The sequence below is a fragment of the Narcine bancroftii genome, chromosome 2, assembly GCF_036971445.1.
Source record: "Narcine bancroftii isolate sNarBan1 chromosome 2, sNarBan1.hap1, whole genome shotgun sequence".
Classification (NCBI taxonomy): Eukaryota; Metazoa; Chordata; class Chondrichthyes; order Torpediniformes; family Narcinidae; genus Narcine; species Narcine bancroftii.
Genome location: NC_091470.1, coordinates 366748069 through 366765169, shown reverse-complemented (window position 1 = coordinate 366765169; position 17101 = coordinate 366748069). Strand labels below are relative to the sequence as shown.

At 41.8% G+C, this 17101-nt stretch overlaps 1 protein-coding gene across 1 annotated transcript in view; it reads left to right on the top strand.

The window, feature by feature from the left end:
- The window catches only part of LOC138753133 (matrilin-2-like), a gene marked incomplete at its 5' end in the record, with an annotated part of 29619 nt that extends 13256 nt beyond the window's left edge, over window positions 1-16363 (top strand). Inside the window, 4 exons of the mRNA XM_069915708.1 lie at window positions 1415-1537; window positions 5620-6033; window positions 14013-14165; window positions 16260-16363. Of these exons, the coding sequence (XP_069771809.1) occupies window positions 1415-1537; window positions 5620-6033; window positions 14013-14165; window positions 16260-16363 (794 nt within the window). The remainder of the gene's footprint in view (window positions 1-1414; window positions 1538-5619; window positions 6034-14012; window positions 14166-16259) is intronic.
- Between the last annotated feature and the right edge of the window lie 738 nt (window positions 16364-17101).

Genomic DNA, 17101 nt, shown 5'->3' with positions numbered 1-17101 from the left:
GTCAGTCCTTGAAGGAGGAGTCTTGCAAAGAAGGTTGAAAGAGGTGATTGAAATGCAAAAAACCTTCTAAATTGTTCCCCTCTTCTCAAACTGTGTTTATCGTCCAGCTTGTCCGTTATTTTATATAAAGAAGAGGGCGAAGAAGACTCAAGAATTGTCAAATATTCTTATTTATGACAAATTGGCTGATCTAAGACAAGCCCCGTTAATTAAAATCAGGAACACCTGGGAGCAGGATTTGAACCTTTCGCTGTCCATTGAGGTATGGAATCCTGTTTTCAAACTGATTCACACTACATCTTTGTGCACGGCCTTGTCTGCTGCACTTTAAAGTGGTTCATAGAGCACAGATGTCTAAATTAGAAGGGTCTCAATTTTATTTGGACATAAGTCCGCAATGTGATAAATGTAAAACAGGTTTTGTTTCCTTCATTCATATTTTTTGGGCCTGCCCCAGCTTAGAAAAATTTTGGAAGGAAGTTTTTCAAACATTTTAAATTTAAAATTGGAACTTAGCCCTTTAATGGCTCTTTTTGGAACATTCTGAGAAGATGATGTGTTGCTAACCTCAATTCAATGCTGCATTTTATCTTTTATTTAATTGACGCCCTGATGTGCAATTTTGATTAAATGGAAAGATAATACTCCACCTACACATGCACAATAGCAAAGGGATATTAGTCTTGTTTAAACTTGGAAACAATTAGATTAATAACTCAAATATTAAATTTCAAAAGGGGTTCATACTTGAACAGCTACCATCATGTCAAAATTGAGTATCAAACTGGAATTTTGGTGTTGTGTTGTCCCTCTCTAAGACCGGACCACCTGGATTTATTAATGTTTCTCTTCAACCTTGCTTAGGGGAAGGGGTTTTGAAATTTCTTTCTTTTTTGTTATGTACTATTTCAATGTCTTGAGTTTGCTTTGATTGGAACTTTTTTTACTGATCTTGTAGCACACTTCATAATTGTATTGTTCAATTTTTAATTGTAAAGTATCAATAAAAATACTTTAAAAAGAAAGCAATTATTTATTTATTTGTATCTAAGGATGCTTGTCCCGTATAAGTATTGTTTAGCTGTATGTGGTTGTGTGTCTGGGTGTCTTGCACCAAGGACAGGAGAACACTGTTTCATTGGGTTGTACTTGTGCAATCGGACGACAGTAAGCTTGACTAAACATGAGCAAGAGGTCACGAGAACATGCCAAATTTCTTCAGGCTTCTGAGAGAGTAGAGGCATGGTTGCCCTTCCATTATTATGGGGCAACGTGGTTAGACCAATGACTTTCCTTCCATCATAAGGTCAGGAGTGGGGTTGGGATGTGGCCTGGGGATGGTTTAGGCCAGGATGGGTATTGATTTTATCTCCAAGAAACCTCTATATCACATCATCCTCTGTCCATATTATAGGAACCGACTTCTGCCTCGAGGCCAGACACATTTGTGAACACAACTGCGTGAGCACGGTGGACAGTTACCTCTGTACGTGTCGGAAAGGATACATCATTAATGCAGATGGGAGGACCTGCCAAAGTATGTATTTCCTTTCTAACCCCTCTCCCTCGTCTCCTTCACCTCTTCAATCCTGTCCCACACAAGGACCTGAATCTATTTATTCTAGCCCATCAATTCCTTCTTTCCATTGTAACGCAGGCTCATATCTCTTATTTGGTCACCAGCACAGAACTGATTCCCAGCTGGAAATTTATTCTAACCTGCCCTTTACATCTTCTGACCGTATAGTGTGGCAGCCGCACATCAGGGAGCCTGGTGAGGGAACCAGGTCATGACATTTGGTGTGTGACCGCGGAGCTTGTCCACTTGGTCCACCTTCAACGATGCACTCTGCTGTAGGCAAACACACGATGCTGGAAAAACTCAGCAGGTCAGTGTCCTTTATGTAGCAAAGATAAAGAGATATAACCAACATTTCAAGGCAAAAACATTGGTGATGTATCTTTATCTTTTCTACATAAAGGACACTGACCTGTTGAGTTTCTACAGCATCGTGTTTTTACTTCAACCACAGTGTCTGCAGACTTGTTTTACTCAAAGTTGTTGAGCAGTTTAGCCTTACACTGGACAGTCTTTGGGTCAGTGTTACTCGTTAATTACAGAAAATTAAAATCAATTTTAGATTTAAGATTCTTTAACATGTCTTGCTGATGAACAAAACTTTACAGGTAAAGACCCCTATTTGTCTCCAACCAGGGGGGTAGGGCTAATTTTTTAGGTGTCGGAGCTCACCAAAAACGACGACAGGGAGGCCTTGGAGTGGCCCCCTGAGGTGCCAGAACTGCCCCCTGTGATGCCTGGAGTGGCCCCCTGTGGTACCAGAACTGCCACCTGTGGTGCCTGGAGCAGCCCCTGAGGAGTCCAGAGCTGACTCTGTGGTACCAGAGCTGCCCCTGAGGTGCCAGAACTGCCCCTTGATGTGCGAGAGCTGCCCTCTGTGATGCCCACACTGAGGTTCCAGAGCTGCCCCCTGTGGTGCTCATAGCAGCCCCTTGAGGTTCCAGAGCTGACCCTGTGGTGCCCGGAGCAGCCCCCTGTGGTGCCTGGAGTACTACTCCGGTGAGATCCTACAGCACTGTTTGTAGGAGAGCAGATTTCTTTACACCAAACGTTTTATTATCTCGAGAAATGAAGAACGACAGGTGATTTAATAGAGGTGTGGGGTAGAACCCCTGGAATATGGAGTTCAAGCCACCAATAGCCTTAAGCAAGTGGCAAAAAATCGAGGAAAATAATTTTAAAAATTAAAATAAATAGGAATTAAATAATAGGTAAAAATACACTAATTTAAACGTAAAAGTAAACATTCTCTGAACTAACACATAAATGTTTGGTGAAGATGGGAACAAATATTCAGCCAGCGGAGGGCCTTGGTCGTGCTTTCCTCATAGCAGCTGTTTGAATGAAGTTGTGTGAAACAGCAATGGCGTCGCCCAGGATGAAGAGCTGGTTGATGTCCTCGTTATTGGGGTGACTCTCTTAAAGCATCTCCTTATCCCTACTTAGTAAGAGTTGCTCCGGTCGGGAGCTTTATCTGTAAACTTGGGGAAGGAATGGGAATTTAATTATCTAAAAAAACCTCACAAAGATAAGCGTATACAGAGCCGTTGTCATACCCACACTCCTGTTCGGCTCCGAATCATGGGTCCTCTACCGGCACCACCTACGGCTCCTAGAACGCTTCCACCAGCGTTGTCTCCGCTCCATCCTCAACATCCATTGGAGCGCTTACATCCCTATTGTTGAAGTACTTGAGATGGCAGAGGTGGACAGCATCGAGTCCACGCTGCTGAAGATCCAGATGCGCTGGATGGGTCACGTCTCCAGAATGGAGGACCATCGCCTTCCCAAGATCGTGTTATATGGCGAGCTCTCCACTGGCCATCGTGACAGAGGTGCACCAAAGAAAAGGTACAAGGACTGCCTAAAGAAATCTCTTGGTGCCTGCCCCATTGACCACCGCCAGTGGGCTGATAACGCCTCAAACCGTGCATCTTGGCGCCTCACAGTTTGGCGGGCAGCAACCTCCTTTGAAGAAGACCGCAGAGCCTGCCTCACTGACAAAAGGCAAAGCAGGAAAAACCCAACACCCAACCCCAACCCACCAATTTTCCCCTGCAACCGCTGCAACCGTGTCTGCCTGTCCCGCATCGGACTTGTCAGCCACAAACGAGCCTGCAGCTGACGTGGACTTTTTACCCCCTCCATAAATCTTCGTCCGCGAAGCCAAGCCAAAGAAAAATGTACATCTTTTGGGCAGCTACCCACCCGCCCCACTCAACGTCTGCTGGACGACACCATCCGCCAAACTGTACACGTCAAATCTCTGAAGGTCTGGTTTTTTTTCGCCAAAATGTTCACCGCCAAATTAGCCTCCGCCAAAATGTCCAATTCCGCTGCTTAAAGTGAGTGGAGGAAGGTTTATCAGAGATAAAAGATTCTTGGGCAGGCACAGATAGAGGGTTATGAGTGTGAGGTGGGCAAGGGATAGCTTATTGTGGAGTAGGTTAGCACAACATCATGAAGGGCTTGTACTGCGCTGGGTTCTATCTCATTATCTAAACAAGAAATGGCGTTCTAATTTAATTTAGACATACAGCGTGGTAACAGGCTGCCCAATTACACCCAATTAACCTGCAACCCTCATGTGTTTTGAAGGGTGGGAAGAAAGCGGAGCCCCCAGGGATTCCCCACACAGACATGGGGGAAACGAACAAACAGAGCCAGATTCAAACCCCAGTTTGCTGGCGCTGTAATAGCATTGCGCTGACCACTATACAAACTGTGCCACCCGTTCTAAGCCAGGCATTCCCCTACTTCAATGCATGCCTCCAAAAGGGCGTGCATCTGAAGAGAAGGGAGATGAACAGGAGGTTCTGATCTAAGGTCACTGTTTCGAAATGTTATCTCTTTTTTTCTCTCTCTTCTGATGCTCCCCGAGAATTTATATTCCAGATTCCTTTATTGTCATGTATATGATACACATAAAGTGCTTACTTGTGTCTGCCCTGTGACGACACGCAAAGCTCCCACCAAGATAGGAAAGAGAAGCAAGCGAGATTCACCTCAGAGACACTGAGTGTCCGTGGGCCCTGCCACCTCCTCCGATGCCACTACCTCCCATGCCCCCTTGACTTCCATAGCTGCACGGCCTCCTGTCCGGTCCAACGGTAACTCCGAGGTCCCCCTCCTCGGCCCCTGTTTCCCAACCCCCCCCCCGATATGATCAGGAAGCTGTCAGTGCCTGAGGCCCTTCGGGACTCCTGCTTGCTATTGGCACCTCCTCACCCTGGTTCCCATGAATGAGCCGGTCGCATCTATATCTATCTGAAAAGTCCTGATCGTACAGATTCAGTACAGACTGCAAGCTGAACCACCTTCTTCAATCCACTAACAATAGGCAGCTGTTCCAAAGACATATGGGGGTTAGTAGGTTAATGGTCACATGGGTGTATTTGGTTGTCACGGGCTCATGGGCCAGAAGGGACTGTTATCGTGTTGCATCTCTAAATTAAATTGCAAAGGGTGCAGATAAGATTTACAAGGATGTTGCCTAGCTTACAGCATCTAGATTATGGAGAAAGATTAAGGAGTCTGGGAATTTATTCATTGGAATGTAGACGGCTAAGAGGGGATTTGAAAGAGGTGTTTAAAATTATGAATGGAATAGATAGACTAGACGTGAGTAGACTCTTTCCCCTGAGGGTAGGGGAGGTTGGAACAAGAGGGCATAAGTTAAGGGTAAGGGAGCAAAACTTTAGGAGAAATGTTAGAGAATGCTTCTTCACCTAGAGAGTGGTGGCAGAATGGAATGATCTTCCAGAGGAGATAGTTGCAGTGAGGTCCCTTCTGTCATTTAAGAGAATGTTGGATGTGTACATGGATGTGAGGGGATTGGAGGGTTATGAGCGAAGAGCAGGAGGGAGGAGCTAGTGGAGTTGTTCAACTGAACCAACATGGTCTTGAAGGGCCAACATGGCCTGTTTCCGTGCTGTAAACTGTTATATCGTTGTATGGTTATATATCTGTACGTGGTATCAAATCCATGCAATAAATGTTTCTGATCGGTTAATGTACATTAATGTGTCTGCTCTCTGCAGAATGTACCAACAGAGCAATGGACCTCGTTTTCTTCATTGATGGATCAAGAAGACTTGGAGCACGGAATTTTCAGTCAGTGAAGAAGTTTGTCAACAACATCGTGGACTCACTGGAAGTAGCAAGGAATGCAACTCGAGTGGGTCTTGTACAGTACGCCGCTGAGGTCCAAACAGAATTTCCACTTGGTCGTTACAGCACAGCTGACGAAATCAAGGTGGCGGTGAGCCGCATAAAGTACGCAGCCCCAAGGGCCAAACCAGGGCAGGATCTGAGGCAGCTCTTCAAGCACAGTTTCAAAGTGGCGGGGGGAGCTCGAGCCCCTTCACGCCGTATCCCAAAGATGGCAGTCGTGTTCACCTCTGGCCGTGGGCAAGGCAACATGGCTGAGTGGGCAGCACAGGCAAGGCGCAACGGTAAGCTCATGGTGCCCGCTGTGGCACAGTTAGCACAGTGGTGTTACAGCAGCAATGACCTGGGTAAGAATCCGGCGCTGCCTTTAGGGAGTTTGTACATTCTCCCTGTGTCTTTGTTTTCATCCCACTTTCCAAAGACGTATGGGGCTAGTAGGTTAATTGGTCTCATGGGTTTATTTAGAAAGAGTGGGCTTGTGGGCCGGAAGGGCCTGTTACCATTCTGTATCTCCAAGTCAAAGTTAAAATAAGGACAAGGTGTCATGGAAAGATTCTGCAGATAAGACCACAAGACACAAGTCCGCTCAAAAACCTAGGCAGGCCTTGCAGAATCCATAGGAAGTGAACGGTAACCAATGTTTAGACCATAGAACCATGGAGCACATGGTTTGGCCCTTCTAGCCTGTGTCAAACTATTACTGGATATACTTGTGTAAAAGTCAATCGCATGTAAAAGTCACCCCCCCCATTTTTGGTCAAAAAGTCTTGTGTAAAAGTCGATCAGAGTCCCCTCCACCTACAGGCCAGAGCTCCCAACACTTCAAATATGGACTCTTGCCTAGACCCCAGCCCTAGCCACCTGCCCATTTGGAAGTCCTGATGCCTCAAACACAGACTCTCACCACCACCCCAGCCATCCCCCCCATCGGAGCTCCCAATGCCTCAGCCGACGCAGATACTTACCGCGGTCCTGACCTCCCCTGGGGAGGGATGCGTGTTTAGATGCACAGATTCTGTATCATTAATTCATTATGTTTTTGTTCTTCATTCATTTGGAGATCATTTGGACTTCTATCACTAATATGGTATTTTGGATTCTCGTTTATGAATTTTAGCCCCTCAAAAGTAATAGTCAACCCCATAAATCTACATTAAAAAATGGCTTACAAAATTTGACTCTACACGAGTATGTCGAGTATTCCGATTAGTCCCACGACCACCCAGACCATATCCCATCATACCCCTCCCATCCATATATCTGTCCAAATTTTTGTTAAATGTTAAAATTGAGTCGCATTCACCACTTCAGCTGGCAGCTCATTCCACACGCTGAAGAAGTTCCACATAAGGTTTCCTGTAACCTTTTCCCGTGTCCTCGAGGTTTTATTTCATCTAACCTCAGAGGAAAAAAGCCTGCTTGCATTTACTCTATCTATACCCATCATCACTTGGTATAAATTTTTCATTTTTATTTAAATTTAGACGTACAACACGGTAACAGGCCCTTCCGGCCCAAGAGCCCATACCGCCCAATTACACCTGATTGACCTACAACTCCTGAACATTTTGAAGGGTGGCAGGAAACCCACACAGATACTGGGAGAGCGTACAAACTCCTCACAGACAGTGGTGGATTTGAATCTGGGTCACTGGCGCTGTAACGGTGTTGCACTAACCACTACACCAACCTTGAGGCCCACCTCTATCAAATCTCTTTCAAATATACATCTATCAAATCTCCCCTCATTCCTCTACACTCCATTCAGCCCACCACACTAGTGCTGGCATTTGGAAACACCTCCCAATTAATCCTTCCTTCTAGAACGTGGAACAGTTCTGGTCGCCTAATTATAGGAAGGATATAAACAGAGTGGAGAGAGTGCAGAGAAGGTTTACCAGAATGTTACCTGGGTTTAAGCATCTAGAGTATAGGGAGAGATTGGACAGATTAGGTCTTTATTCTTTGGAGCGTAGAAGGTTGAGAGGGGATTTGATAGAAGTATTTAAGATTATGAAAGGGATAGACAGAGTGGATGTGGATAGACTATTTCCGTTAAGAGGAGGAAAGATTAAAACAAGAGGACATGAGTTAAGAATTAAGGGGCAGAGGTTTAGAGGTAACATGAGGGGGAACTTCTTTACTCAGAGAGTGGTAGCCGTGTGGAATGATCTTCCGGGAGAAATAGTGGCGGTGGAGTCAATTGTATTATTTAAGAAAAGGTTGGACAGGTCTATGGATGAGAAGAAGATGGAGGGTTATGGGCATTGTGCAGGGAGGTGGGACTAGAGAGGGGTGTTTGGTTCGGTGTGGACTAGAAGGGCCTAATGGCCTGTTTCCGTGCTGTAAATTGTTATGTTATGTTATGTTATTCCAACACAGTACACGCCCTCAGCCCATGATGCTGTTACAACCGATGTTAACCTACAGTAGTTCACAGTCATCTAATACTTCCCTATCTCACGCCCATAACCCTCTATTTTTCTTGCATTCATGCGCCTATCTAAGAGTATTTTAAATATCCCCATTGTACCAGCCTCCACCACCACCCTTGGCAATGGATTCCAGGCACCCACCACTTTCTGAGTAAAAAACTGACCTCTGATGTCTCCCCAAACTTTCCTCCACTCCTCCTTAAACAGACGTCCTCTGTCATTTCCTATTCCCATAGGAAAGTGTGTTGTCTCTCTGCCTTCTAAGCCCCTCATAATCTTTTTATTATTATTTTATTTAAAATTTTTCCATACATGTAATTAATAAACAATTATATAAAACAAGAATTTAAATTTAAGAGAATTTCAATCATTACATGATGGTTATAACCCTTCCCCTTCCCTCCCATACCCTCCCTCCCTAAACCCTTCACCCCCAAAGAAATTTATATATATAAAAGGATATATAGAAATGTAAGGTAAAGAAGAAGAAAAAGAAAATAGCTTCATGGATTGATCAGAGATTCACTTTCCAACACATAGGACTTCAGCAAGGTTTATAGATCAATTTAGGGAAGAAGATTGACACAGGCCTCAAGAGTCTGGAAGAACACTAATACATATTTACACCTAGAGTTTGCAAATATGGCTCCAAATTTGCAAAAAAAATACCATATTTGTTTCTCAAATTGTATGTAATTTTCTCCAAAGGGATACAGCTTTGAATTTCTGTATTCCATCTTCCCATACCCAAATGTGAATTTGACTTCCAGGTCACTGCAATACATTTCCTTGCCACTGCTAATGCTATTTTAACAAATTTCATTTGGGTTATTGATAGTTTCAACTTAAGTCCTATACTTTCTATATTTCCCCAATAGAAATAAATCTGGGCTTTTGGTGTAACTTGTTCTAAAAATTTCCCTAAATCCACCCAAAAAGGCTTTACCTCGGGACATTGACCAAGTTGAATGCAGGAAAGTTCCTGTCTCTTTACCACACCTAAAACATTGATCTGATAAATCTGATTTCATTCTATTTAATTTTTGTGGTGTCAAATATAGCTGATGTAAAAAATTATATTAAACAAATCTATACCTTACATTTTTAGTATTTGACATACAATCTCTTTTGCTCATCAATTGTAATATTCAAATCCAGCTCCCAATTCTATCTAGATTTATGGACTCCATGTTTAGTAGTTCCTGTTTGTAATAAAAGATACATTGCAGAAGTAAATTTATTAGTGTTTCCCTTCCTAATAAGAATTTTTACCTCACTACAAGTAGGTAACAGCATCGCTGGACCTAACATCCCTCAAATATCCTCTCATTTGAAAATAACAAAAAAGAGCGTTATTAGGTATTCCATATTTATTCTTTAGTTGTTCAACTGTCATCAATTGGCCTTGTTCATAATAATCTTTGATATTTTTAATGCCATTACAAAACCAAATAGTTACAAATTGATTACCCTTTGAAAAAGGTACAAGATGATTTTGAATCAGTGGCTGCTTGGATGATATAATTCCTTTCATTCCAATTATGTCATTTCAACAATGGTGTTTCTTTAGAACCAATCATTAATTTTGAATCCTATTTGTATATGAATTCCTCTGCAGAGCTCTCTCCTATTTTATCCATTTCTCTTTTAACCCATGCAGTTTCTCTGCTCCTTCAAAAAGAAATGTGAGAAATCTCATGTGGGCCGCTTGATAATAATTCATAGTTAGGAAGTTGTAAACCTTCCAATTTACATTTCCACATTAATCTTTCAATAGATACTCTTGACAGGTAAAAAGAAATTTCCTTACATATTTATTTAATTCTTGGAAACTTTCGAGAAAATAATAAAGATAAGGTTTGAAAAGGGGATTTTATTATTGGGGATATATTCATCTTAATACAGTTAACTCTTCCTACTGATGTTATAAGTAGAATCATCCATTTTTTTCAAATATTCTTCAACCTTTTTGAGTAGTGACAAATAATTCAATTTATATAATTTTTTTAATTATTATCTACACAAATCCCTAAATATTTAATCCCATCTTTTGGCCACTTAAATTGAGTATTTCTTTGGCAAAGACTATAATCTCCTTCCATAAGGGGTATAATTTAACTTTTGTCCCAATTTATTTTATAACCAGAAATCTTACCAAATTCTTTCAAATTAAAATGTATTTTTTGCAAGGAGGTCTCAGGTTCTGTCAAATATATTAGAGCATCATCTGCAAATAAACTCTTCTTGACCAAACTAAATCCCTTAATTTCCAAACTGCCCCTTATTGCCTTAGCTAGTGGCTCTATAGCTAATATAAACAAAGCTGGAGATGAATGACATTCATCATCAGTTGGTATGGAGCAGATATTTGTCCAATAGTCACTACTTTAGCTTTGGGATCATTATATAATGTCTTAATCCAATTTATAAAAGTCTGACCAAATCCATATTTATCCAACACCTTAAACAAAAAGTCCCACTCCAATCTATCAAATGCTTTTTCTGCATCTAAAACCACTGCAACACAAATCTTTTATTTTTTTGTGCTAAATGTATATAATACTAATTAATATAGCCACATTGTCATACATTGTTTCTTTTTTTACAAAGCCCATCAGATCCATATTTATTCATTTAAGTAATAATTTAGTCATTCTATTTGCCAATGTTTTGGCAAGAATCTTATAATTTGCATTTAATAATGAAATGGGTGTATAAGGTTTTAAAGGGTTTCTATCTTGTTTTGGTATCACAGTAATTATTGCTGTTGAAAATGATTCTGCGAGAGTATGAGTTATTGATGCTTGGTCAAACATTTCCATAAAAATAAGAATCAATAAATCTTTAAATTCTTTATAAAATTCAGGCAGAAAATCATCTTCTACGTCAGCTCCCATTTTCTTAATATACGTTAATATTCTTTTCCTCTTCACTGACACGTTTAACCCATTAGCATTAAAATTTACAAATTTCAATGTATTTTTCATCTTGATAAACCAGTACTTCCTCTGCTTCTACTTGCAAACCCTCCTCCCTCAACTCCATTACTCAATTTCCAATGTGTTGGTCTGCACTTCCTCCGGCAATCCAGATATAAAAAAGAAAACAGATTTACAATTAAAGAATTCATGTTCCAACATTTGTAACTATATATAAACAGAATGAAACCCCCCCCCCCCACCCCTCAACAAGTGTTGGTTAAATAATATACAACACTACCACCCTCTATTTTACTGGCTGCAACTAAGGACACAAATACCCACATGATCGAGTAGGAGTCAGAACCGCATCTCTCCTCCCCAACCCCCACTAGTACATTTACCATTTAATCTTTAATCACTTAATTCATAAATAAAGAATTTTCCAAAAACCAACAAAAAAAAACAGGCCTTATTCTGAATTATCAGTCCTACAGAAACAATCAAATAAATTTAGTCCATTAAGGACGCCGTAGCAACAGTTCATTCCACCTGGGCTCTTGGGAGATCTTGCACAAACGCTTCTGCTTGTACAAAATTCGAGAAGAACTTGTTATCACCTCAAGGCAAGAAAATCTTCAAGGTCGTAGGTTGATGCAGTACAAATTGATGTCCTTTTTTCCCCAAAGAGTCTTCTCAACAGGATTAAATTCTCCTTTTTAGTAAATCTGGACTTATATCATAGGGTAAAACAGAATTTTACCCCCTTCATACTCAAGTGGGCCTTTTCTTACTCTTGCCCCTTCTGCCACCAAAGTCAAAATCTTCTTGATATCGAAGAAACTTAATTAGCAGAGAACGTGGCTTTTGACTCAGAAGCAGTTTTCCCCTAAGAGCTCTTTCCATCTCTATAGGGTGGTCCAAATGCTCACCTCCCAACCATTCAGGAATCTATTTCTGAAAAAAGCCAGTTGGGTCTTGCTCCTCCACTCCTTTAAGATCCACTATTTTAATATTGTTTCTTCTACTAAAATTCTCCAATATATCTACTTTCTGCTAAAGGTTTTGATTTTCCACAGTTAAAACAGTAGTCGTGTCTTCTATTTTTGTCTCTCTATCATCAACATGCTGTATTTCTTCCTACATTTTCCTCATTTTCCCATCTAATTTTCTCTTAATTTTATTAACTGCCTCTAAGACTTCATTTATTTTCCCTTTTTGTTCCATGAAATTCTCTTATTAGTAAATCAATGTTGGTTTATGTCTCCGACTTTACGTTTGCTTTTATTTTTAAAAGTCTTAGCTTCTTTCAATCTCTTTTTGTTGGTGGTCTTCTTCTTTCTCTTCACTGCTATTCCCCTGCGTGCCTGACTCTTCTTCCTCTGACGGTGTCGCTGAAGGCCTAGGCTTTTTGCGCATGCATGGTTCACTTCCGGGTTTTTTCCCCGACGCCATCTCTCCGGCACTGTGGGAGAGACTCATCGGCAGACAATCCCTCCAAAGGGTCACTCACCCAGGGAGCAGTTCGAGCGCTAGCTCCCTGCTTCAAGCTTGCAGTAGGTCTCAGGTCTCTTCTGGCCTTCTCTTCATATCGGGCTCCAGGTAGGGCTGTAGCAGGCTTTTCTTTCTTCAGGGACATTTTTAAATTGTTTCGGTGTTTAAATGAGCTTCAAAAAGTTTAATTAATTTAAAACATCACTTATTTAGTACTTTATTATTAGTTTACCAGGAGGGTCAGTTTCCTACATCCTAACCCTATGGCATCACGTGATGTTCCCACCTTATAATCTTATATACCTCTATTAAGTCACCTCTCATCCTTCATTGCTCCAAAGAGAAAAGTTATATTTCTATCAGTCTTGCTTCACATGACATAGAACATAGAATACTACAGTACAGTTTGGCCCTTCAGCTCTTGATGTTGTGCTGACCCAAATATTCCTTTAAAAAAATACTAAATTCACTCTACCCCAAAACTCTCTATTTTTCTTTCATCCTGTCTAAGAGATCCTTAAATGCCCTGAATATTTCAGCCTCCACCACCATCCCTGGGAAGGCATTCCAGGCACCCACAACTCTCTGTGTAAAAAACTTATCTCTGATGTCACCCCTAAACCTTCTTCCCTTCACTTTGTATATATGGCTTCTGGTGTTTGCTGTTCCTGCCCTGGGAAACAGGCGCTGGCTGTCCACCATGTCTATGCCTTTCATAATCTTGTAGACCTCTATTAAGTCTTCTCTCATCCTTCTTCGCTCCAAAGAGAAAAGTCCCAGCTCTGCTAACCTTACTTCATAAGACTTATTTTCCAATCCAGGCCACATCCTGGTAAGTCTCCTCTGCACCCTCTCCATAGCTTCCACAACCTTCCTGTAATGAGATGACCAGAACTGAACACAATACTCTGTGTGGTCTAACTACAAGCAGCTACAAACTTTATATATAGCTATATGAACTTCAAGTATTAATCCATGATTGTTGAAAAGATTAATACTTGAAGTACATATCCATGAATGGTTAAATGTAGTAAAAACACGGCGCTGGAGAAACTCAGCAGGTCAAACAGTGAACTAACTTTATGTAGCAAAGATAAAGATACATTTTTGACATTTTGGGCTTGAGCCCCTCATCAAGGTATGAGCAAAATGCCGACATTTTGCTCATATCTTGAAGGGATCGAGCTCAAAACGTTGGTGATGTATCTATCTTTGCTACATAAATTTCACTGTTTGACCTGCTGAGTTTCTCCAGCTTCATGTTTTTACTTCAATCACGGTGCCTGCAGACTTTCGTGTACTTTACTCCTGATTGAATGTATAACTTTCCCTGGCTTTGCAGGCAGAACTGCTCATACTGGTTCAACACAACACTACAGAGAAGCAAACTCACTTTTATTTGATCTTCCTCGACAGGTATCAATATTTATGCTGTTGGGTTTGGAAGGGCCAGCGAAGAAGAGCTACGACAAATTACTTCCTTTCCTCAAGATGAATATTTATATCACGCAAAGAACTCCAGGTCCATGGGAGAAGTTGCTGAAAAACTGAAAGCACAGATTTGCAAAGGTACTTCCGTAATGTGCACCGCGATTTCTTTTAGATTTTGACTTGGCAAATTTCTGTACAGGTTCCACCTCCCCCAGAAGAGGTCTAAGTGATCCAAGAACTAGAATCCCTGCCCCTTACTCCACCCCTTTAACCACGCATTCAACATCCACCTGATACTATTCTTGCCCTCACTATCATGTGGCACAGGAAGTAATCCAGAGATGACCCCCTTTGCGGTCCCTCTTTTTTGCTCCCTGCCTAACTCCCTATATTCATTTTTTAGGACCACTTCCTCCTTCCTCCCTATGTCGTTGGTACCAACATGTACCACGACCTCTGGTTCATTACCCTCCCCCTTTAGGATGTCTTGGACACGAGAAGTTACATCCCGGACCCTGGCACCAGGGAGGCAAGCCACCATCCAGTTTTCTTTATCATATCCACAGAATCACCTACTGATTGGCTGCAGAAAGCAAGAATTTCAACCATATGTACATTGTACAATGTGTATGACAATAAACTCATTGTCATTAGTTGCATCCTCAAAGAACTCTAAATTAGTTCATCTAGTTACAGGATTCCAGGCACACATGTATTTCTGGAGTCATGTGGTAAACTTCAGGGCAAAAGTACTTAGAAAAGGAATTAAAGCGTTGACAAAGGGTTGACACACATAAAGCTAATGTTTTTTTTAAAGAATTAGAGGCAAGAAACTAAAGGTAATGGAGTCAGGAGTGGAGATTAGGTAAGAGTCTAGCCCAGTTACCATGCTATTTAGATGCTTCAGAAACTTACATAATGATATTTAAGCTGTGCTGAACTGCTGTATTCCTGATTACCTGGTCCCAACCCGTTCTGTGACTGTACCTGAGCCCCCCCCCCCCCCCCTTTGACCTTGTATAAAGCTGCTAACACCTTGACCCTTCCCCCGAAGCCTGTAAATCTGTGACTCAGTCTCTTTAGTTAATCACTGCGTGCCACAACCACTGTGATGTGGGCCAGGGTTTATGGGAACCTGCTGCACTTTTTCTCTTCAACCATTATTTTCACAAGAAGGTAATAAAAATTAAAGGCAACAATTAAAAATAAGCCCAGGACACATCTCAGCAGAAGCATAAAACATGACCACAGAACCCCAGGTTCTAATGGCTCCTGCTTGCTTTAGCTCATACCTTGAAGGGTTCAGGCCCCAATTATTGGTTAAATTTCTTTGCCTGTTTCTGAAGCTGTAGGAGATTCTCCAGAAATTTTGCATATTTACCATAGAACCAAATGATGCATGACTGCCCTGCAGAACTTGCAAGCCCCCTCATGTGTAACATTGACACAAGAGGAGAACCAGGAAGAAGGTCAGAGGTTCTCAACCTTTTTCTTTCCACTCACATCCCACTTTAAATAATCCCTATGCCATAAGTGCTCTGAAGGATTGCTCAAGGTGGTGTGTGAGTTGGAAGGGAAGATTGAGAATCACTGCTCTAGATGCAATTGTTACTGAAATATTTTGCTTGAAAAAATTGTCATTGGCCCATTTCCTTTGGAGTTCTGAAACCGTGCACATAACGAGTCAATGAGGGACGATTAAAACAGAGGTTTTCAAACTTTTTCTTCCCACCTACATCCCACCTTAAGCAATTCCTTACTAATCACAGAGCTCCTACAGCATAGGGAATACGTAAAGTGGGGTGTGAGTGGAAACAAAAAGGTTGAGAACCACTGTTTAAGGTGAAAGGGGGTGGGGAGTAAGATTTTACAGGAACATGAGGGGTGACTTTTTTTACAGTGTGGTGGGCATATGGAACAAATTGCCAGAGGAGGTGGTTGTGACAGGTACAATTCCAACTTATAAGAAATAATTGGGCGGGATACAAGGATAGGATGGGTTTAGAGCAGTGGTTTTCAAACAGGGATTGTAATCCCTATGCCGTAGGTGCTCTGTGCTTAGTAAGGAATTGCTTAAGGTGGGATGTGAGTGGAAAAAAAAGTTTGAAAACCACAGATTTGGAGGGATCTAGTCCAAATGCAGGCAAGGTGGGACGAGTGTGGGTGGGTCACTATAGTCGTCGTGGGAAAGTTACACTGACTCTATGAGCCGATTAATCTGTTTGCTTACAGGAATGCCATCCGCTGGGGATCATTGCAAGTGCCGAGCAGTTATGGCTTTCCAGATTCAAGCTAATGAAGAAATACAAAGATTAGCGTGGAATTATATCCTTTAACGTGCAAATTTGAGGTCACATTTCACTGCAGCAAAGAATCCATCACCTACATTTGCGTTTTGATATATAAGCGAGATGGCAAGCACAGGAGCTGTTTCATCACAAGATGCTGGTGAGTGGCACGATCGTGGTCACCCGCTATTACAGCACCAGCGACCCAGGTTCAAATCCATCGCTGTCTGTAAGGCTCTCCATGTGACCTCCCTGGATTTTCTCCCGGGTGCTCTGGTTTCCTCTCACGTTCCAAAAACGTACAGGGTTGGTGGGTTAATTGGGCAGCACGGGTTTCACAAGCCTTCCTGCGAGTTATATTGTTAAAAGTAATGTTTCAATTGCCAGAATCAGTTTCCATCATGTTTTATCCTTAAATAAAAAGAGTTGAGTTTATTGTAGTGAAACAGGTCAATTTGGCCCTACGAGTCCGTGCTGTCCAAATTACATCCTATTAACCTACACCCCGGTATGTTTTTGAAGGGTGGGAGAAACCCTTAGCCCACGGAAAAACACAGGGAGAACATACAGACTCCTTATAGACAGTGCAGGATTCAAACCCAGGTCCCGAGCACTGGCGCTGTAAAGACGTTGCACTAACCGCTATGCCAGCCATGAGAATGAATAAAAGAACTATTGTTAACTCTGCAGGATCAAGAGGTATTATTAGGGTACGTATTCTAGCTGAGTTAATGATACCATTAAGCTGGAAAGGGCGCAGAAAAGTTCACGAGAAAGTTCCAGGAC